Raw genomic sequence first — 22,112 nt, forward strand, 5'->3', positions numbered from 1 at the left:
AAAAAAATATATATATATAATAATAATAATAAAAAAATAAATCTAAATTTAAAACTGACACAGAGCCAAACTGTGAAAATAAAACCTGCACACCATGTGAGTGTCTGGACAGATCAAATAAAACAGTGCTACTGGAAGTGCACGGGAAGCCATCCTGTATGCTCTACTCACACAAGCAAGCTTTAATCCTGCTCGTATCCTGGTTCGGATGAACAGGACAATTAATTTGAGACCTTAGACGTTTTTCCAAGACCCAAAAGATAAAAGCCTACCCCAGAGGCTTGCTTGATCTACTCTCCATCTAGATGAATTTGTTACATCTGTTAAGTAAGAAGCATTATTGCCATTATGGAGAAATAGTGGGACAGGAGAACTTTTTCTACCTTGTGTTTGCTTAGAGTAAAGCCTATTCTGGCAGATCCCTAACCACCAGCATAATGACTGTGATCAATAACAGCATCTATAAGCTATAAGCAGAAATGGGCCTGGTTACAGTGTTATTTAACTGATTCAAGACATCAGGGGGACTCCCCCAACCGCCAACTACACCAGGAAAAGACATTCAGAAGAAAGAAACTTTTGATTATAAAGACGGCAGCTTTTAGGTTTGAGAAGTTGGGATAAGTCCTGAAAGCCTCTGATTTCATTAAGAGAATATGTTAATGGGAGATGGGATTGAAACACAATAAAACTAGACTGAAGTAGAAAAGTTCTTTCTTAAAACATAATAAAAAAAAAAAGAAAAAAAAGCCAAAACCCCAGGCTGTAACATCTCCTGCTTCCATTATACTTCAAAACAAAATGAAGGATTTTGTTTTAATAACAACTTTTTACTAACCTCCACACACCTTCTCTAGAACTCACCAAGTCCCCCTGCCCCCCTCCATAAAAGTTGAAAGATCAAATTTATTCTCTTTGTAGGCAGGTGAACATTCACACACCCAGACACAGACACATATATATTTTATACACCTAAATATAAAATATACATTTTACAGGCACTTCAGCTTGCTCCCTGGCTGCACACAGAAGCCCAAAAAATACATGTTCCAATGTGGTACTTACAATGGACTTTAGTTGAGGCAATGAGAACCGAAGAGCATTATAATGAGGTTCCTGTGTGCACGACTATAATATATACATGACTCAATGCACGGAGAGCTGATAAGCAAATCTTGAATGGTAACACCACAAACAGATCAGGTTCAGCTCCTCATAACAAGTCCTCAATCACTCTCTGTCCTGTGCAATGTCCCATTGCATTCCCAGCTTATTGTACCATCTTTACGGCAAACTTATGGAATTTAATAGAGATTAACCCTCCTGAAAACTTGGAAACATGCCCCTGCAGCTTCTGAGAAAGCACTGCAGACCACTTATAGAGCCTCTGATGGCAATAAAATACAAAGCTAACAAACAGAATGAATCCTTGATTGCATTTAATATATTTTTCAAGTAATTCCTGAAGAAGACTATTTGATATTGACAGAACTACTGTAATTTCATCCGTGTTAAATGATACTTCCCCCCCCCCCAAAGAGAAACTTTATTTCTCAGTCCCAGTCCTTTCAGATTCTGAGTCACGTAAAAATAGGTTGTTCTGTATTTATAAGTTCCTGCAGCAGATTCAGACCATCCTACAGCCAGAGTGGATATATTTCAGTTCCAGTGAAGTCAACAGCAAAATCCCGTTCACTTTGATGGCAGAGGGAAGAGAGGAATTCAATCCCACCTTTGACTGCAAGTGAAAGGAGCCAGCTCCTTCTGTACATGTACTCACGTACAGCACCTGGCACGGCAGGGCATGCCCAGGCAGCACGGCCGAGTAAAAACCAGAGTAATAGCTACTTTCAAATACGGTTTGGTTTTTTTATTATTTTGAAGGAAAGGGAGAAAGACAAAAGAGGAATATTTAGAATATTCTGTGCTTAAACGTGTAGAGTATTTTACAATTTGAAAGCATGGTAGAAATACCAATTTGATCAGTCCTGGTAGCAAACAGGCTTGTTAGCTTTTTATCGCTGTTCCAAAGGCAAGGATACAAAGGCACTGAGATGTTTAGGCGAGAATTTTCAAAATGGATCAACGATTTTGAACCTCCACAAGTACTGGGCTCTGACATTCAACAGCATTCAGCAGGCATTTTCTCCTGCCGCTTTTCAAAAGCCAAATCATAATTTCCTAGAAAACACGTTCTCTTTTTTGCCCACTTTCCATGAAATAACGCTTGTCCTCAAGCCCAGAACAGATAATATTCTGTCCCATGTCAGCAACAAATTTAAAGTGCAACTTCTGCATAAATGTAATTGTTGAAAAACTCTCCAAAGGAAACCCAAAGTTACCCGTCTATAAGCACATTCGGGAGAAAAGGGAAGTAATTATATACAGAAGAACTATTTAAAATAATTTCTGCATTAACAAAGCACAACTGAACTTCTACGTATTTGTTGAACGAGTTAAGAGGTCATAATGTTCCAGACATTTAAAATATAGGCATTACAGGCTGATTTCAGTGAAAAACTGTGCAGTGGTGGGAAAGAGCTTTAAATAGAGCTGTATCTCATGAGCCACAGATCTGGCTTTCTGTGAAATATAAGGTACGTAGGAAAACTGAACATCTTTCAAAAGCGTGTTTACCAAGAACACCACAGTTCGTAACAGTCATCCGCAGGAAACGAGAAGGCTCATACATGGTGTAACAGAAAGAACGAGCAAGCAAAACAGCAACAAGAGAAAAAAAGAGCATGCTGCATCATGCTTGACGTATTCTTGACTTCCATTCAAAATGAGGGTTTTGGGAGGATTTAATTTGCCAGAATGCAGAAACGCGCAAGACATCAATTGCAAATGACTGAATTCTGTGAATTAGCAACTTGAAGGCAGACTCAAAGCTTGCCGAAGTCAAGGAAAAGATGCCTGTCAACCCAGTGAGCTTTGTTTTAGGCTCCAAGTAAATACAGATAATAAAAAAAACCCTACGTAACACAACACCAAATACATTTTCCTTATTTCTTCAGAGAAGTTTTGTGTCATTTGTGATCTCCAACAGTATTTTTGTGCAGCAAAGCCAAGGAGAACAGAAACATTGTGGGGAAAAAAAACCCAAAGCTTTTGCAGCCAGAAACCTTTACTGTCTGTTACAAAAATATTTGCTGAAGAGTTAGAAGCGACTGCTTTTTGGGGACAACAGTTTAACAATTGGACAATTGTGATATAAGGCAGTTCTATAATTATCTGCACTGCCTGACATCATGAATATACCAACCCTCGTATTGTAAAGACAGGAGCTAAGGGAGGAATACTTATGACGTTTAACTGGTAAATGAAAACTGGAGCAATCCCAAATCAGCAGAATAACTCACCTTGCTTCCTGGTCTGTGCAACTTGAAGCGATCATCTTTCATCAGGCTGGATAATACCTTCTCCATCTTTATCTCTGAAACACTGAAGCAACAAAGACAAAAAATTACCATTTCTTCTACTTTTCAAATATAGCGTGTAACAAGCCACAGGCTGATAACAGGTAGCAAAAAGACTGAGATTTACACATGCAACGTAAGAATTTATCCCTGAAATACATGAGCTCTTACCCCAGACACTCACTCAGCAACCCTAAAAGCGTAACTACTGTAAAATCTTGACCCCAGCTGAGCTGCTGCTTTCACTGGGACATTGACACAATTTTACCCACAACCTTGCTGTCGTTACAAGTCACCAACACACACTCCAATTCAAACAGAGCATCAAAATAACTGAGGGTGGACTTTCAGTTCACTGAAAGTCTCCTTGGTTCTCAGAGTAACTGATTAAAGAAAAAATTTAGGCCTTTAATTATATTTCCGTTGTTTTATTAATTTTTCTTTCCTTGCATTGAGAAGCACCATGACAATTGGGAACCATTTGGTTACGTTTTCCACTAAAAGAAACTCAAAACAGAGTTGAAGCAGCTCATAACATTAATGCTTCTGGTAGATTTGCTTTATAACTATAAACAGTAAGATCTGTAACCTCCGCTTTGAACCCACAGGGTGTCAAACATTTTATTATACATTAGACACCATGGGCAGGGAGCAGAAGGTGTCTGCATTTGGCTGCTTGTGCAAGTGTGAGAAAGAGACTGAGACGTACACATACAGGCTGGAAAGATGTACTCTGCTTACTTTGCTATTTCTCCTACATCTTGTCTCGCCCCCCAGTTTAACTTCCAGATTCTCTGGAATCAGAGACATTGCTCAACCCTCATTCAAAGGAATAAAGTGCTTGGATGTTTACACACATTTTTTTCCACCCATGTTAGCGACCATGCTCCCAAAACTAAAGAACTAAAACTAAAGCTGTGTAAAGACACAGCTTCTTCCTCTTGTAGTGACTCAAGCTCAGAGGGTAACAACAGGATCCTAAAGAACTTTTCCTACCAAGCCAACTCTCCTGCAGCTGCCTTCCCTCTGGTCACATCATTGCTCTTTCCCATGAGATCTTACGTGATCCCAACTTCTTGCTACGTTGCTTGGCTCAAAGCTCAGAGACACACTTCCTGATGGACACACTCACCCTTCAATTCATTTATAGCTTCAAAAGCCACCTCTGACACCAAATACACGGTTTGATTTCCTTCCCCATTCTGAGGACTCACCTTCACTCTCATTTGAAGTGTAAAGCCAAAGCCCGGCCCATTAGGGACCCCACAGCATTTTTTTTAAATACAGGAGACTCAGTCAGCTGTCCTAGCCAGGCTTCACACTGTGCATTTATTTTCATTCTGTCGACTCACATTCCTCCTGTAGATTCAACCAGATGATTTATTCTCTAGTCCTGTTTGCAAGACACTGCTAGGTACTGTTATGGCCCAGATACTGGAAACACTTACGAACCTGCTTCATTTTAAAGTGAGCGGTCCTACTTAGAGGTGCATTTACAGGAGACTAGAAATTCTTCCTCCTCTTTAACACTGTCTTGTGGGGCACACACACACCAGGTGACACAATACAGGAACAGCTGTGCAGCTCCAGGCCATTAATATTACAGCTGCATCCAAACTGGGTCCCACTTCCAAGGGAATTACTCAGATGATAAAAGCTGAAGTTTGTGGGCCCAAATTTTCAGCAATGGGCAAAGGTCATCTCTAGAAAAGAGACTCTCTTCCTTTTTATACCAGAACAAATCATAAATACTGCATGGAAGCCAAGGAGTTCATTTGGGGTTACATCAGTCTAAGGAAGAGAGAAATCTTGGGGGTCCAACAGTTCTCAGACTCCTGAATCTCAGATGGTCAGAAAGACGTATGCGGTTTCCGAAAGGAAGCATTGCTGTTATTCTTCAATTCGTAAAGTATAGAAAGAAATTTTAACAACAAGGATATCCCCTTTCTCTTCACTCAAAGATCTCTAAACACCTGGTTAGGAGGAATGGATGAATCTTTGCCATACTGTGTAACAGGACACCCTGATCCTCGCCTGCTCCCCAGTCCTTCCCAGTTAAAGCGACAAATACCTTCACTTTCGCAATCTGCCTTTTCAACCTCAGCCAACTCACCACCACAACATAAGGAAAGGAAAAGAGATGGTCCAGAGAAATAGCCATCTGCCCTGGAAGGTACAGGCCAGTGTGGCCATAAGATATCTTATATGGGAGACAAGCCCCATCGTTGTGCAGCTGCGACTCCTGACATAGCAGATTCCTCCACAGAGGATGCAGAGAGAGAAAGCCGGGGGAGCGATGGGGGAAGAAAGGGAAATGGAGCATAAAAAGACAACCGAGGGTTTCTCTGTTTGTTTTTGAAAAGTATAACAGTAAATTAAAACATAAATGGCAACCACTTAAGCAAGTGAAAAGTATACCTCCCCTTCCCCCCCCAAAGGTTGCTTTGACACCGCTATGAATGAAAACGTCAAACCTTTGACATTGATTTGTCTGAGATGTCACCCCCTCTCCGATCCTCCTCTCGCCTGGCGCGCTGCCAGCTCGCAGCCTAACAGATATGTGAACTTGGTTCACAGCGGGGAGCATCATGTGAGGGGAGCAGGGGAGGGGGGCAAGCACAACCGTAGAGAAGGGAGAGAAATGACTCGTGCCTTCACGGTGATGCGTTTTCCTTTATAAATTAGTTAGGCCGCCGTTAGGAGATAAAGAAATTATCTGATAGCTGTCGAGGCAGGCGCTGCTAGATTGCAGTTGAAGGAACTAAAAGAGACATAAGGGAAAAAAAAGGAAAAGTGAACCTCACTGACTTTCTTCTGCTTCTTGCCTCCTTCCTTTGAAGGAAAATCTGTTAGTTACGCTTAGAGACGAGACAGAACATTTTGGAGTCTAACCTTTAAGGAAAAAAAAAAAAAGAAAAAGAAGAAAAAAGAAAGACGAAATGTACAGAAAACATGAGCGTGCATGCGTGTGCACACATGCATTTACAGTTAGGTAGAGGAACCACAACTTCAAGCCACACAAAGACCGAAAAGAAAGTTGCAGACAGAGGCATGCAGCTTCCTTGAGCCCCAATGGGAATTACTGATCTCAGCAGAGCCAAAGTGAGATCGTTTTGGCAAAGGCTAACGCTGCCTTTCCACAGTGGAAGCCAAGGAGAGGCTTCAGGTACCGGTGAAAATTAATTGCGAGCGATTTCCAATTTCAAAGGCAGTCATCCCTAATTCCGAAGTGAATTTTCATCCAGGAACAAAGCCACGTCTGCTCTCATTACTTCCGACTCTCAACATTTCTGGACTTACTCCCATGCATGCTGGGGTGGGTGGAGGGGCTTAAGAAAAACTCTGGGTCAGATCCTCATCCAATGTAAATCAACACGGCACTGCTCATTTACACCAACTGAAGGCTGCGGGGACCTGTCTCATGCTTTGTCTTCTTAGAAATACATATTTTATGAAGTATTTACATTTCAATAAACCCAGCGGGAATTTCATTTAAAAAAGAAAAAACAAATTAAAAAAAATTCACAACACACACTCATCCCCGACAAAAAACAAGAGGTTTAAAAATTAAGCAAAGAATAAAAAAATGCAAACTCCAGTAACTTGTGCAGTCCAAGTCAAAAGCTATAAAGACTTAGGATAAAGAAACAAAAATTATCAGTGCTTAAGAGGATCGGTGACAGTCCAACACATGCTGTCTTTCGCCCTCGCACTGAATTAAATTGTCAGGATTATCACCATAATGCTCTGTTTATGAAGGGTAACGACAATTTGTGCTGATGGCACTTGCTGCCTTTAGCTTCAAGCTGCCTTCCTGCATCTTCTCTGTAATTCATCAGCTCTCTTTTCTATCCCGTTGCCCCTTCTCACACCATGCGCTACTATGTAGGAAGAGCAGAGGACACATGACTGCGAACAGGCCGAATCGCCCACCCACGCCAATTAGACGCTCATTTTCTTCCATCTGAAGACGGGGGTCAAGGAAGGCAAATTACACTCCTTTTTTGGCAAGCGCCTTATCTGCAGGGCAGCACGTTTTATGAAGACCGTAAAACAAAACAAACAAGAAAAGATAATCCCCAGAGTTGTTTGGCTCTACTGATTTGAGAAGTGGAGGAAAAAAAAAAAAAATTCAAATAAACCTCCCTCTGTTCATTCAGCACAGTCTTCCACAGATTCCTGAAGAACAGTGGCTAGCTCAACAACAGGTCTCCTTAGCAGATATAATTACCAGCGTGAGTGACACTGCTCCTTAAACTTGTTAAAAAACAACAAAACCGGATAAAAGTATTAACATTTAAAATAAAAAAAAAAAAGGAGGGAAATTTCCCACTCCTTCCTCCAACACTTCCAAAATATTATAAAATAGAAAAATAGAACTTTCCACTTGGAGTTAAAAATTCACAATTATGTGGGATTTCACCTTTAAATGTCAGTGCTGTTTGTTACATGAAAAAAAAACCCTGTCAGCTTAGCCCTCCATGTCTTGCTGGTGTCTGCTTAATAGATAGTTACCTGGGATGATGGATGGCTCTTTGTTAGACCACTAAATGGCTCACAGCCTAGAATAAGCCTGTATTTACTGCCAACATTTGTTTGTTTCAAGGATGCAAAACCAAATTCGACTCCAAGCAGCTGCACCCGACATAAACATAAGAAATAAAAGAGAACTAATTTGTGCATGAGTTTACAGGGCTCCATCAACACTAGTACAACACTAAAGGGACTCTACTCGGCTGATGTTCTGAAATGCCGAGAGACAGCAGTGCAGGGAGCAAGGGGAGTCACATATATCCAGCTCGCTGCTGAGGAGGCTTGAGACCTGATAGCACTCCTGACTAGCGATGCTGAGCAGCGAGTTGTGGTTTTTCTCCACAAAAGGACCATTGTGCAAGCAGAGCTGGACTAAAATCTCATCATGGGTCGGCCATCAGGTAGCTGACTGCACATTGCGCTGGTCCTTACCCAGCCTGGCTTGCTCTCCTTACTGTCTACTCCCAAGTCTGAGCTAGAGCCGGTGTAAGAGAAGCTTTCTCAGCTAGCTTGGAAGCACACCCCACTTTTGGTCTGCAGAGTCCACCCCCCTTATTGCCTTCCAGGACCATACTGGGCACTCACCACTCGCAAAAGCCTCTACTATTCCTGTCACAAGCCACTTACACAACACATCTTGGGCAATTACCTGCCAGATATGACCCACAGCTCCCTAGCTATTTCTCCGCCGGATCTCTCCTGAAGAGAAAGCGCAATCTCTGACAATATGGTGCTATGCAGGCAGATGGCCAGTTAACATTTGACAGGCTCATTTGACTTGTGATCTCCACATAGCCACGATTTGAACCCAGGGCCAGAGAGATAACAACGGAGTGCAAAGGATCTCCGACTATCGTCTCCTCCTCTCTGCCTCTCACCACACACACTCACTCACGCACAATCTGTCAGGCTGATGATTTTCACACACTTTCCTTTTCTCCTTTTGCTAGTCTGGGGCCAGTCCTGGATCACAAGAATTAATAAATTCTTATTAAAACCTGCACGAGACACAGTCCCGCTGAAAGTGCCACGGAAGGTTAATTAGCAAGGATGAGCTGAAACTTTTGTTCGCGTTTCTGACTCACTTAATCTTGTGAGAAGCCAGCAAGCTGACATATTCTGCCTCCGAAGGCGCCAGGACAAGCAGGCTGTTCCCGTGACAGCCAATGCGAGCCGTCCTCCCGATCCGGTGGATGTATTCCGCAGGTGAAGCTGGAGCGTTATACTTCAAAAAGGGAACATGAGAAGGGAAAGGAGGAATTAACAGAACACAGCGTGTTAATTATAAACGAGACACTCAGCCCACTCATCTGAAACAAAAGGGATCTTCGCAAAACCCACATGCTGTACCTCCCTCGGAACTGGCCTGTTTATAAGAGCCCATCGGGCTCATCCCTGTAACCATCACTCAGCCCCCTCAGCCACAGCAGTTTTTTGACATGTGAATGTGACACATTGGCCAACTTTCAGATAATAGGACAGTTTCCCCATCTCAGTGTCTTCTCTTTGCCTTTTACATTTTATTTCTATACAGGCACATCAGGAACCTGTTTGCTTCCCTTAAAAAAAAATAAAATAAAATAAAAAAAAAGGAAGAAAATAATTCAGGAACAGCAGTTTTTTGACATGTGAATGTGACACATTGGCCAACTTTCAGATAATAGGACAGTTTCCCCATCTCAGTGTCTTCTCTTTGCCTTTTACATTTTATTTCTATACAGGCACATCAGGAACCTGTTTGCTTCCCTTAAAAAAAAATAAAATAAAATAAAAAAAAATAAAATCCCACAAAGACCTCAAACCAAACAACCCCCAGGACTGCCCATACAGAGTGGGAAGCTGCCTGCTCTGCATTTGGGAGAAAAGCCGTAAAATAAAAGACGACCGATTCAAATTTGGAGTTGGGCTAAATTTGCTTTAGCAATTTAATTTGATTAAAGCAAATTATAGCTGGTTACTGGATAGAAGAAATCTAAGAGAGATGAAGGAGTAAGTGCTTTCAGCAGCATATGATACAGGTAGCAATTGTCTTCCCACGTACAACTATCAGGCACTACAAAAACGTTGCTTAAAGCCCCCCCTAATATAGCGGTGCCTCTCATTTACTTCACTGGGAATCAAAACTGCCCAGCCATTTGCAAGATCTGATAAAGGGTGACATATTTCCCTCCCTTTAACCTCCCCCTATTCTTCCCCCCCTCCTCTCTTTCCTGAAAAAATGAACATGCACAGAGATACTGCTCAGAAATGAGCCCTCAGCAGTTTAACTGGAAAAAACCCAACAACCAAAGCCCACTCTAGTGTTTATACCTGTGCCCTCTGGCAAAGTTTCTACTGGCTAGAGGTGTGAGTAAGATGCTGTGAGCAATCTAATTGCTCCCTGCAGGTCCTTGCTCTTGGACACAGCTCTCAGGACAGCTGAGATTTCGCCTTCTGGACACACAGAAGTCTCCCAGGGCTTTAGGTAATTTGCACTGCGTTCTAACACTGGCAACTATATCTTCGGTTAAATTATATTAATATACAGATCTGGGAATTAAAGACTTCACTTCCCCAGCCTTCTCCGACTAGCTAGCTGCTACAAAACCTTTCTTTTTTAAAAACACAAAATTAAAATCAACTTTGTTACCTGAAGGGATGAGGTAGAAATTAAAAAGCTTTGTTGAGGCTCTGTGCCCTGTTCTTTTTACCCAGGTGTCACTTGATACACGAGAATCTCTGGATCAGTTTTTCCTCAATTCAACTAACCTTTTTTTAATTATAAATCTTTTATAAAAATGAAATCTGCTTCATGCTCTCAGCTTCCTCTTTGAAATGACAGGCTGCTATTTTTAAGGTTCAATCCATCTCCCTTAGTTTCTTTTTTTTTTTTTCCAAAGACAGTATTTCTGTCAACAGCAATGCAGCAGTGTTGGGTTTTTGGTTGGGTTTTTTATTTTCAGGGAAAATCCGAACTATGCAGTTCTACTGAAAGGAGGAGGAAATGGAGGGTGTTTCCTCCCAGCCAGTGGAATATTATTACACAGCTGATAACACTGGAGTTATTGAAGAGGAAAATAGACCGTCAAAACTAAAGATATGATAGCAATGCTGTATCCTAGCAAAACCTTGAGCCCCAGTCCTGCAGTCAGGAACACATGGGTCTCCCACACCTGTAGGCATCAGCACAAAGACCAGCAAACCGCAGAAAGAGGGTCCGAACTGGAAAGGGATTTCATCTGAGCAAGGCTGCACTTAATACGTACGTACACACACAGAGCAAACCTACCTGTACGATCCATGTAACTTGAGGCAGGTCTAGTCCACGTGCTGCAACATCCTTTAAAATTAATAAGGAAATTACTTTAGTAAAAATGCTTTGAATATATCAGCAAAGTAAGAACTCTTCTGGGATGGCAATTATGCCAGGAAACAACTGGCTATGCAAGTAGGAATTTTATGTGCCTAGTTTGGGGAGAGATGGACTGAAGGTCAGAAATAATGTTGAGGGTTTAAAACACAAGGAATATTGCTAACAGACTAATACAATAAAAAATGATCCACTACTATGGCCCAAAGCCTGCAGGATATACACACACCTATTTCAGGAGAGTGGTGTTGAATTACAGCAGTCTGCTACAGTCCCTTTACATTATATCTGAGAGAATCAACTCTCTTAATGGTAGTGATACCTTTGGTTCTTCAGTTTGTTTCATTGATGAAAACAGATCTGCTCGTAAGCACCTACTACCCAAACAGTGAGAGAGGCAGAATTAAATCTCTGGAAGGCAACGCTATTCCTGAGCACACCTTTCTCCACAGCACTCCTAAGAACTAAAACCAGGCTGCTTGTGATGAAAAGGGAAACGGCCTTAAAGCAAATGGTCAAGGATCCTAGGCCTTGAGTGGAATGTCCAAAGATGCGCTGATCTCCAGCTACAAATAATTAGTTGTTTCCCAGGTGATGGTCTGAAGTTGAGGAGCAGATGACTTGCAGGTCACCTGGCCCTACGATAAAACGCCAACAAACAATTTAGCAGAATCTGCAGGAAGCTGGAGTACAGCTCGAGGAGAGGGGACTTCAGCTATCCCTTAGATTTGCACCAGTCTCGCTTTGATTTGGAGAAACAAAACCCAGCCCCGAAGAAAAGAGTCTGAAGCTGCTGTCAGGAGTGTTATTTGATGTGCCAGCTGGTGAGAAAACCTATCAACTTGGAGAAGGACTTGAATAAGACCCTTTAGTTATCCACAGCCAGTATAGCTCAAAAAACATACCTTTTCAAAGAGAAAAAGAGAGTTTAAATACTGTTCAAAAAGGGGAGAGAGTGCAAACACGTTTCAATCTCCCTTCTTGATTTTCTGTTCATTAGTAATGTCCTCACATACTCCTTGGATTTTACATTCACCACGCGCAATAGCAGAGCAGGTGTGCAGATTTAACTCTGTTAGGAAATGTTTTGGAACACATGTATCTTTTAGCTAGTTGCAAAATAGAATATATTAAGGACGTAAGCAGGAGCTTAATGTACTAAAAATGTGTCAGCCACCCACTGAAGTGTTTTCATGCAACTCCCACACACGTTAAAAGACTAGGAAGCTGATGTTTTGGCAGCAAAGGCCTTCCCATAAGCACTAGCCAGGTTGCTTTGTGGCTCCAACTGCAGTAAAAGAGGAGACACTTTCCACAGCGCCCACTCTGAAATAATACACACTTTCGCTCCAACATGCTCATTAAGAAACAACTTGTTCCCAGAGTCAGAATGAACAGATGTACAAAAAGCCATTTAAAGGAGGTTGGAGAAAATAAATCAAGAGAAGTTGGGGAACGTGTACAGCAGTTACCAGGATAACAAGATTATAAACTCTACAGCACGATCAGACAGGAGTGCCGACGTCTGATTCCGATCTGGCTGGCTCAGTCATATACTTCCACGGTGACAAGTCTTTGGTCTTTTCCTGTATTGTGTTCTTTCTCAGACCCAGTAGTCGAGGAAAGGCTGTGTTTGATCAGAGGGCTCTGACCTTGGGACAGGGTCAGTTTACCCAAAATAAACAGAGAGCCAAGCCGTCCCTGTGGTCAGGAGCAGGCACCTCCAACATGGGGAGGAGAAGTAGATGGCAGGGGCAGGAGCCATCCCTCTCATCCATCAGGATTCTTTCCTTCCTCTTCTATGATACCTTTTCTCAACACCTCTGGCTGGGAAACTACTGCCTCAGACAGTATTGTTCGCATGTGCATTTGCCAAAGCAAGCAGGAAAGTTGAAAAGGTTAACCGAAAGCCTAATAAATAGCCAAGGACAACATTTTAGGAGGAGGCTCTCTCCCATCATCAGGCTTGCATTCACTATTGCTTTCACAATGCCACCAACTCCACTCAGCTGTTACTGACACATATCAGCAGCTATTCTCCCGGGGTTTAACTTGGCTTTCTTTCAGAAGTGTCTTGGGATTTACTGGTAATTGGAGTGTTTTGCAAACTCTCAAAGATTCCTCAGTATCAGTCCACCTGCATCTCCTGTAGCTCCTTTTCCTCAAAGACCCTAGCAGACAGCAGCAAGGTAGAATTAGGACAAAAAGTTTGAGTTGATTTGCCTTCCTCTGCCGGCAAGCTTCTTGCTTCTCAGATCTTTAGAAAAATACTTGTGGGTCACCTTACCAGGAAACAGAATACAGCTCAAGCAACAATTATCCAGTTTTACTAGCACTACATTTATTCCACACACAGCAGCACTAATCTGCTGCCAGTGCTCTTTCAAGAAGCCCAATAGATTTCCAATGTACTACCCTCTCTTCTTTTCCACTGCCCCAACGGCATTCCCCTTTCCATGCATGACCTCACACCGCCATTCCTTAGTAACAGGGAAATCAAGAATATGACACCTCAGCAGGTCACCACTGATTCCCTTCAACGCGCAATGGAAGGGAGAATTAAGTGACCATCTCACAGCAGCAAGGAGAAATAATCTACATCAGTGCCATTTTAAAGAAAATCCAGATGCCAAGCAAACACGATAATCTGAAGCTTTAACCACGTTCCTGCCCTGATCCCAACTGCAAGCCACAGACCAGTACAATATCAAGGTACCATCCACCTGAGGACCCCCAGAAATGCTGAAATTTCTGCTCCTAACAATTCATGTTACCAGCCTGTGCACGTGGTGGTGGGGTACAGAGGGGTGGGTGCAAGGGAATGGAGGGCACTAAGGCCACACCGAAATCGAGGTATATCACTGCAGAAGATCAGAACCAACACAGCCACAAAAGTTTTGCAAGGGCCTTAGTTTGCTCAGTCCCTCTCACACAATCTAATTAGGGCAAAGGAAATTGCTAAAGTTGCTTTTGAAAGACACTCAATGGTGAGGTCTTGAAGGCCCTAAGCTTGACAATTGGCTGCCTACATGAGGCCTAGAAGTACAGATGGAAGGCAGCTTGCTCAGGTGCCAGGCTGTCAGTTGGATTAAAATGACTCATTTATTTACCAAAGAACCTCACAAAGTGCTTTAGCTAACAGGCAGAGAGGGCCTAACGGCTCTCCAAGCTGGGGAAGAAGCTCTCGCGCCTTCCCGGCCTGCCAAAAGTCATTACTGCCGAGTGTGGAAAGCCATCAGCAGGGTAGAGACCCCCGTCGGCAGGGTGACAGATTGGGCTGCGTAATCAGAGGAGGAAGGAGAGAGCACAGAAGCTGTCAGAGGCGAAAGCTCTTGGCTGGGGCCGCCAGAAAACTGGCAAGATGAGTTAGCGTGACTGAGTAAACAGCAAACAATCTCCAAATGATCTTTCCTCTCTTCCCTGGAAGAGATGAACTTGTTTAAAGGCACATCCCAAAGGAAGCCGCAAAGAACTTCAGTGAAGGAGAGAGAAATAGATCTGGATGAGACCCTCTGAGATACACGGCCCTTCCTTATTTTCTTGTCTGCCAGCTTATATTGTCTGGCAGAAATATTTTATGGAATATATTAATATACATATGACATAGAGCAAATTAATAAAAGGAACAGCAGGTCCCATTGCTTACTAGAGCGGAAAGATGGGTGGAGAACATGGCATAAGGGACGAGCGAAGGACGGCAACATTATTTGTGTTGCTCTTTTGTGAGCCAGGTTTCAAAATTTTGTGGGCACAAAACGTGATTTCGCAGTGAAAAGAACAGAACCATCTTTCTGCAACACATTTTTGCCGATATGAAGAAAAGTGTCAGAAAAAGCAATGCCCTCGGAGGCAGGAGGTGGTCACAGTGCCTGGCTGCCCTTTGGACATCTGCGTTGGGGAGGCACCTGTAATGTGGGACTAGTGCAAAGTGTATCTCTATATTAAGGTGTCCATATGGTCCCCATTACTGTGGTAACAGGCCACCTCCTGGTTTCAATGCATTTGTCCTCCCAACATCTCTGTAAGATAGAACAGTGCTACTATCCCCATTTTACAGATGGGGAGCTGAAGCACAGAGAGATTTTGGACTCAGACACACAACTTACTGTGCTTAACGTGCTAACCATGTGCCAGCTGAGCCACAGTAACTGTAACTGTCAGGATCTGCATCCCCGCCTTGCAGTAAACGCAAAGTAGCTTAGATTGAAATGAAGGAGGGTTACGACAAATGCATTACCTTACACTACCCTCTTCACGGCAATCTGGGTTAATGCACACTACCTCCCCTTTATGACAGGTCAGGAGCAAACACACAGCTATCGCTGCTCACCTGACATGTGGCTACTTGCCTTGTCATCACAATTCCACATCCACTCGTACGGACTCTGTGGCACGGCAGGAAATCAAACCACATCTCCAGTGTCTCAAGAGGGGGATCCCATCCACCGGGATTTCTTTATCCAACTTATTCTTCTTCCTACCTTGTCAACAGCTGTACATTTCCTGGCAGATTTTTCCAGTACTAGGCTGCATTTCCCCTTCGAACGGTCTCACCCAGGAACTGATATCCCAGTGATTGCAGTGATTCTGTTTTCTCTTTGTCTAAAATTGAGCATTCACTGTCCTTCCAAACTCATTAAACTGAAATTTCAGTAACAAGACATGTCCCTGAAATTTCTCAGTTATAGACAGCATGTGCATGGAGGATAACAAAGTTTAGCTATTTATTATGCAGAATTTACCAAACACTTTTTATCTTCAAAACACTTCATCTACACCACTGAATGATTTAAGCTTTGCTATCCTCCTCAGTTGAGACACTTAAGTATCACCTCCATATACAGGGAAACCAAGTTATAGTTACACTTATGCATTGCAAAGATGCATTTTGACCTTGATCAAATCACTGAAAGGTTGTACACACAAGCAGGACCAAGACTAGCAGGTAACAAGTACAATTTTACAGCTGATACAATATATAATCTGGCAACGCTAAATCAAACGCTCCTATACACATGGCAGTCCTAGTTTGAACTGCAGGCATAAAAATAAGATAAAATTCAGCCCTCACTCTCCGAAAAAAATTGCAACTAGTTTCCTTTAAGAATAATGTGCTGCAAGAACAGGAGTCGTTTCAGAGCTGGAGAGGGTTTCTCAGCTCTAATTACTCCCGATCGTTGTAATTTACAAGTTTGCAGTGGGTAGAAATCGCCAAGATTCACACATTTTCAGATCAACAGCTGCCACTATTAGAGAGCAAATCGTGCAGCCTTCTGCACCACTGCAGCAGGCTAGCTGTGGCACCGACAGGTCAGAAACGAGAAGCGGAAGGTGCCACCACAACACAAGGGTGCCAGTAAACTTCAGTAGAGGACAAGGATTTCTCCCTCAGCACCCTTGAAGGAAGCTTGAAGGGCAAAGCATGGAGAGCAGCAGAGCATGTGCATTTCTAATGACACCATTCTCTGGTTGGGCTTCCCTTCCATCCCTGCAGGCTTTTGTTTTTAACCTTGGGGTAGTCATTAAGATGGGAAATATCACATTACATCCAATTTACCTGGCAGTTATGGGGCATACTACAAATTAGGATTGCGTTCTACTGACTGCATGTAGAGGGCAAGGTTCCAGCTTCAAATGAACAGATTCCTCCAGACATAAGACCATGCAAAATACTTAGAGGCCTCTTGTATAAGACATACACTTCTTCTGTATACGGTACCTTGCAGCAAAAGGTCATGTAACAGTTTGCAAAGAGGGCACCAGTCCTTATTTAACAAGTGAGATGCAGAAAAAGGAGATGACTTTCCTCAAGGTCAGACAGCGAGCTGGAGTTAGAGCTCAGTGCCAAATCCTCTGTTCTACCATTAGATATCAGACAGGCCCATTAGTGTGGAGCTGCAAAGGGACTCTAAGTTACTTACAGTGCAAAGCAAGATGCCGGTCTTGTATTTTAGGAACTCCTGGAAGACCTCTGTCCTTTCCTAGAGGATTGAAACAGAAAAATGAAAAGAGTGCTTATGCACATTACAATCAAACGTAAAGCAAATGAGCTAATGTAACAATTTAACAACTATGCCTTGTTCACTATATCATGTACAGCTTCAAAAGCAAAGGAATTGACTTCACAAGTCCCAGTCAGACTCTTCCTGCAGATGGAAAAAAAATCTGTGGCATACAGGTGTGGTCCCAGGTAGGAAGGCACAGCGTCTGGGGCAAGCCTGAATGCATTTGGTCAAATCAAAGCAGCCAACACCTCCACGGTTGGCACAGAAGCATGGCCTGTGTATGTCAAAAAGCAGTGACTGTTTTACATGGAGAGGAGATCCACAAAAGATTAGGCAGCAGCAACAGCAGCACTGGCATACCTTATGGGCAACACAGGCTTTTGTGAATGCAAGAAAAAGCTGGACATCTTAACTGCTGTCTGTCCAGTCACACAATGGGCAGGATAAGCCTATTTTGCTGACACAGTGATATAGTCACATCACAAGAGATCAGCCTCACCATGTGCCCAATGGGGCATGCAGACAGTCACTGGACTGACTGTGTAATTATTAAGTATTGGGGATGCTCGACTGCACAGTTGCTCATGCGAACTGTTGTGGGGTAAGTCTTCAAAGTAACAGGGCAGGAGAGGTGAGACCTTGGCCAGAAACCCCTGCCCAAGGGGGCAAGGAGGCAGGACTCCTGGGCCCTGCAGGCAGGTGCCACAGAGCTCCCAGGGCACCCTCCCATCGCCTTCCCACAAGAAAAGGCCTCATACTGGTGAGGGCCACCAACGGGGCTGCTGACACTGGGATGGAGGTCGTTCCTTCCCACGAGTGTCAGAGGCAGGTTCTCCCCAGCCTTGTCCTCATCGCTGGTCTGCGCCAGCAGAATTCCTGCAGCCCCCGCTTCTAACATGAGCTCAGGCTCCCAGGCAGGGCTGTCCACAGCCCCCAGATTCCAAATTACCCCGCCAGCAGTCTTTGAGCCGTTGAGCCCCAGAACTGCAGGAACCTGCCAGTACGGCTCCTCGCTTACCTTCAAGAGCCTCCTGCTTTGTCAGTCCCAAAACCTTCCTAAATACACTCCAGTTAGTTTAACTAACTACTTTGGGGCGCCGTTTTTTCGCGATAAAAGCAACAGAAACTGATTCTCCAACCCACATTACATCACAACGATATTTGCTATCACACAAGACAATCTTTGAGCACTAGTAACCAAAGGCCTCAGTAGCACTTGGTCTTTGCTTGCCAGTACCACCTATCCACCTACACTCCCTCTCCTTAGCTGTGGGAAACAACTGCACACTCGCACTCCCTTGATCTGATTCCGTTTACTCTTTTCCTTTTCAGAGCTCAGGCTGTCTCTGGCCTCAGACACACCTTACCCGTTTCCTTCCTGTCCCTTTTGCTTCCTCCTTCCAAAATATCCTTGTTTCTATGTTTCAAGCCTTCCTCCTCAGAGTTCTAGCTAGGAGTTAAGTGAATGTCCTGTTATATTGATGATATAGAAGAAACCTTACACACTTGACTCCCAGCTAGAGGTGCTGTTCTAGGAAAGAAGGGAAACTTGGGCCTTGCCGACACACTGAACCCTCTGCTGACAAAAATTAAAGAAGAGAGCACGCTGTATCTTGTTGACAATGACAGCAGCCGTGCTCAGCAGTACCATATGGGATCCACAATTTAGCTCCATTAATGCTCTTAATTTGAAGACATCAAGCACTAATTACACACTGGGTACTAAAAAGGCAAAACCCTTCCCCTGGTGCCAGCTACTTAGTGGTGTTCTGTTGGCTTAACAGCTGGTCAGGGTAGAGTTGGGCCAGACCAGGCCTGCTCACTCGCTCAGGCAGGCAGGTTGAGGAAAGGCCAGACTGCAGGGACAGCAAAGCACATGTTTCTGGTCTCCACAGGATGGGAACGAGCGAGAAAAACAATGGCTCTTCACCTCTTGCTTCATCAGAAGAGCTCTATTCATTTACCATCTCTGCTGTGCAGCTCAGAGTAGAGCGGTAACACTCTCCATCACAGACCAAGGGCTGAACTTTTAAGGGAGGTCCCTCAGCTATTGAGAGAAACGCTGCAGTGGCAGTTCATTTGACACTCTTCTCCTGGCCTCTCAGCCCTCTGTAGCAAGCTCCACTCTCATCACCCAGGCCTATCCGGCTAAAACCTAGACCTATTTTGGGGTAATCACTGTTAGATTGCTATTATTCCATCCCAGGGAAAAGAGCAGTCTGTCTAGACACTATTCTTCAAAACCAAAGCCAAACTGCTCCATCCTCGTCTAATGGGGGTAACTTATTGGGTAGTAATGTTTTGGGGCTTGGATGAGGTTTTCCTTTGGCATTAAAAGCCTGTCTTGACTGCATGAGAGAGAACCATGGATACATAAATGGTTTAAGTGCACCCACTGGGAATACAGAATGACTGCCTCAGCTTGCTGAAACAACATCTCTTGCCTCTTCAGCTGTGTTTTTCAGATATAGCTACCAAGGTACTTTCCAGAAGTGGGACAATATTCTTATTCTCATTAGCAGATGGAAGAGTGAGGCCCCTAGAGGTGAAATGACTCTCTGTCCTCTCTTCTGCCCTCCTCCCCAAAATAACCACATAATAAATCATAGGGAATAAGGAATAAAACTGTGTATCCTGACATTTTGAGATTGCTTACTTCCTGTTCCATATTGCCATGCAGTCGTAGAAACTGTAAGCGTGCAGAGGAGACAGATGAACGCTCAGGTTGTTCCGACTCTAGCCCTCCTGAAAGGACCTTTAGGAGGAGCTCGTAGTGGAATTCCACTTGTTCACAGCTGGAGAAAAAGATGATCATCTTGTGGTGTTTTTCAAACTGCAAGAAAAACAAGAAAATTGCACATGACCATTTCCACAGGCCTCTCCAATTCTCTGATCATTATAAGATCTAGGTGGCTTCCACTTCTGGAGCTCTGATTATCTGGGAAAGGATTAGGGAGTTTGACACAAAACACTGAGCCCACAAAAGAAGTACGAATACATGCTGCACAGGTATCTCACTGCCAGCATGAAAGACACAATAGCACCTCAGGTCTCTTGTGGCTCCCTGTACACTAGATGCACTTCAAACCCCTAGATGTAATCCATGCTATCCTTGACAGAGTAACAGATAAAAGGACTTGGAAAGTAGGGCAAAGGGCTACTTAGTAATACAAATGCAAACAGAGTCTCACCTTGCATTTCTCAAGGATAAAAGCTGCTAACGTGACAAGCCTCAGTTTGCTGGGGACCATCATGACATACTGCTTGAGCTTCTCCGGAACAGCAAAGTTTTCCTGCTCCATGCAGTTTGATGAACTACTGGCTTGTCTATCCGTTTGTGATGCTGGTTTGAGCGCCTTCTGGATTTCATCTGCTATGGAAATGCTGAAGGGATCATTCAAACTGATATCGGCCAGCCTTGTTACTCCTAAACCACAGAAAATGAAAAATACATGAGGTCCAGTCTGGGGTGCTGCTGGGGTGGGCGATGATATATTCACATAAAAAAAACAACTAACGCAATTCCAGTGAAAAGCAGTGAAGGGCAAGGAACTAACGAGCCACGCCTCAGACACTGACAGAACACCTCCACAAACTTTAGACTTTTCAGGGCTTAGCCAGGCTTAGTTGCTGTGGACTCCACCAAAAGCATCACAAGACACTACTTCAGCCGACTGTGCTATTTACATTACATAAATGTCTTGACCAGATAGACAGCATTTGGCAGTCCTGTTTTTTAGCTGTGTGCGTAGAAAAAAACCCCAACAGATCTTCACTCTATCAAGAGTGCATGAGTCATGAGGCCTGGCTCAATTCCTACCTCAGCAACTGACTTCTTGTATGATACTGAGCAAATCACACAACAGCTGTCCTGTCATTAGCTTTTTACCTTAATTCTATATTTGTAAAGCAAACAAACAAACCAGTGCTTCCCAGGTTCACGGCGACTTTGCTCTGGAATTTGAGACGTATGTAAGGACCACCTAAGTATATACACCGACAGAAATTCCAGTAACGAAGGACAAGTGACATAAGCCCAAAGAAATCAATCGGCATTATTCCACTTCTGCAAAGGGCTTCAGATTGGGCTGTAATAGAGTCAGACTCAACCAACTATTTTGCAGTTGCCTGTGCATTATTCAGCTCAAAGAGACACCATCTGTCTACAACCTACCTTCCGTGAGGGTGGCTGAGAGCAGGACATTCTGACGTGTCTCTCTCTCGGCATTTAAAGCATTGAGTATCACAGCTACATCCTTCTCAAAGCCCAGGTCCAGGATCCTACAAAAACAGCAGAGGTGATGAAAGATGCTGTTAAGGAAGGAATGAGCAGAAAGTCTTAATGCTACATGAGCCAGTTAGGATTAGGGGAAGTGCTAGAGCTGATCAGATCTTTGGCCCATCTAGCTTCATGTTCCACCTTCAACTTTTGCCAGGGTCAGACATGTCAGAAGACACTGAGAGAATCTCTGCAATGAATAATTGTACAATAATCTGTCCAAAGGGGACATTTCTTCCTAATCCCAGACACCTAGTGCTTGGCTGAGGCCACTGAGCGTGAATGGTTTAAGATCACGTGCACACTCTCTCTTCTTTATTTCTTTAAAAATATTTAGTGAATTATGATGCAGAGAGTATCATCACTATTTTCCGTATCTAAACACTTGGAAGTTTACCTGTCTGCTTCATCAATAATCAGCCACTGAGTGCGACGGAAATGAATACATTCTGTGGACTTGATGTGATCAACCAGGCGACCAGGAGTTGAAATGAGGATATTTATCCCTTTACGTAATCTGTTTAGAT

At 43.5% G+C, this 22,112-nt stretch overlaps 1 protein-coding gene across 1 annotated transcript in view; it reads right to left on the reverse strand.

The window, feature by feature from the left end:
* Positions 1 to 22,112, reverse strand: part of DDX31 (DEAD-box helicase 31) — a 49,463-nt gene that overhangs the window by 19,955 nt on the left and 7,396 nt on the right. The window contains exons 9-16 of the mRNA XM_009287027.2: positions 21,983 to 22,102; positions 21,481 to 21,587; positions 20,498 to 20,733; positions 19,963 to 20,139; positions 17,223 to 17,282; positions 11,221 to 11,271; positions 9,038 to 9,177; positions 3,363 to 3,444 (exon numbers count right to left, since the gene is read on the reverse strand). Coding sequence (XP_009285302.1) covers positions 3,363 to 3,444; positions 9,038 to 9,177; positions 11,221 to 11,271; positions 17,223 to 17,282; positions 19,963 to 20,139; positions 20,498 to 20,733; positions 21,481 to 21,587; positions 21,983 to 22,102 — 973 coding nt within the window. The remainder of the gene's footprint in view (positions 1 to 3,362; positions 3,445 to 9,037; positions 9,178 to 11,220; positions 11,272 to 17,222; positions 17,283 to 19,962; positions 20,140 to 20,497; positions 20,734 to 21,480; positions 21,588 to 21,982; positions 22,103 to 22,112) is intronic.

The sequence above is a fragment of the Aptenodytes forsteri genome, unplaced genomic scaffold (genome assembly GCF_000699145.1).
Source record: "Aptenodytes forsteri isolate BGI_AS27 unplaced genomic scaffold, ASM69914v1 Scaffold136, whole genome shotgun sequence".
NCBI lineage: Eukaryota > Metazoa > Chordata > Aves > Sphenisciformes > Spheniscidae > Aptenodytes > Aptenodytes forsteri.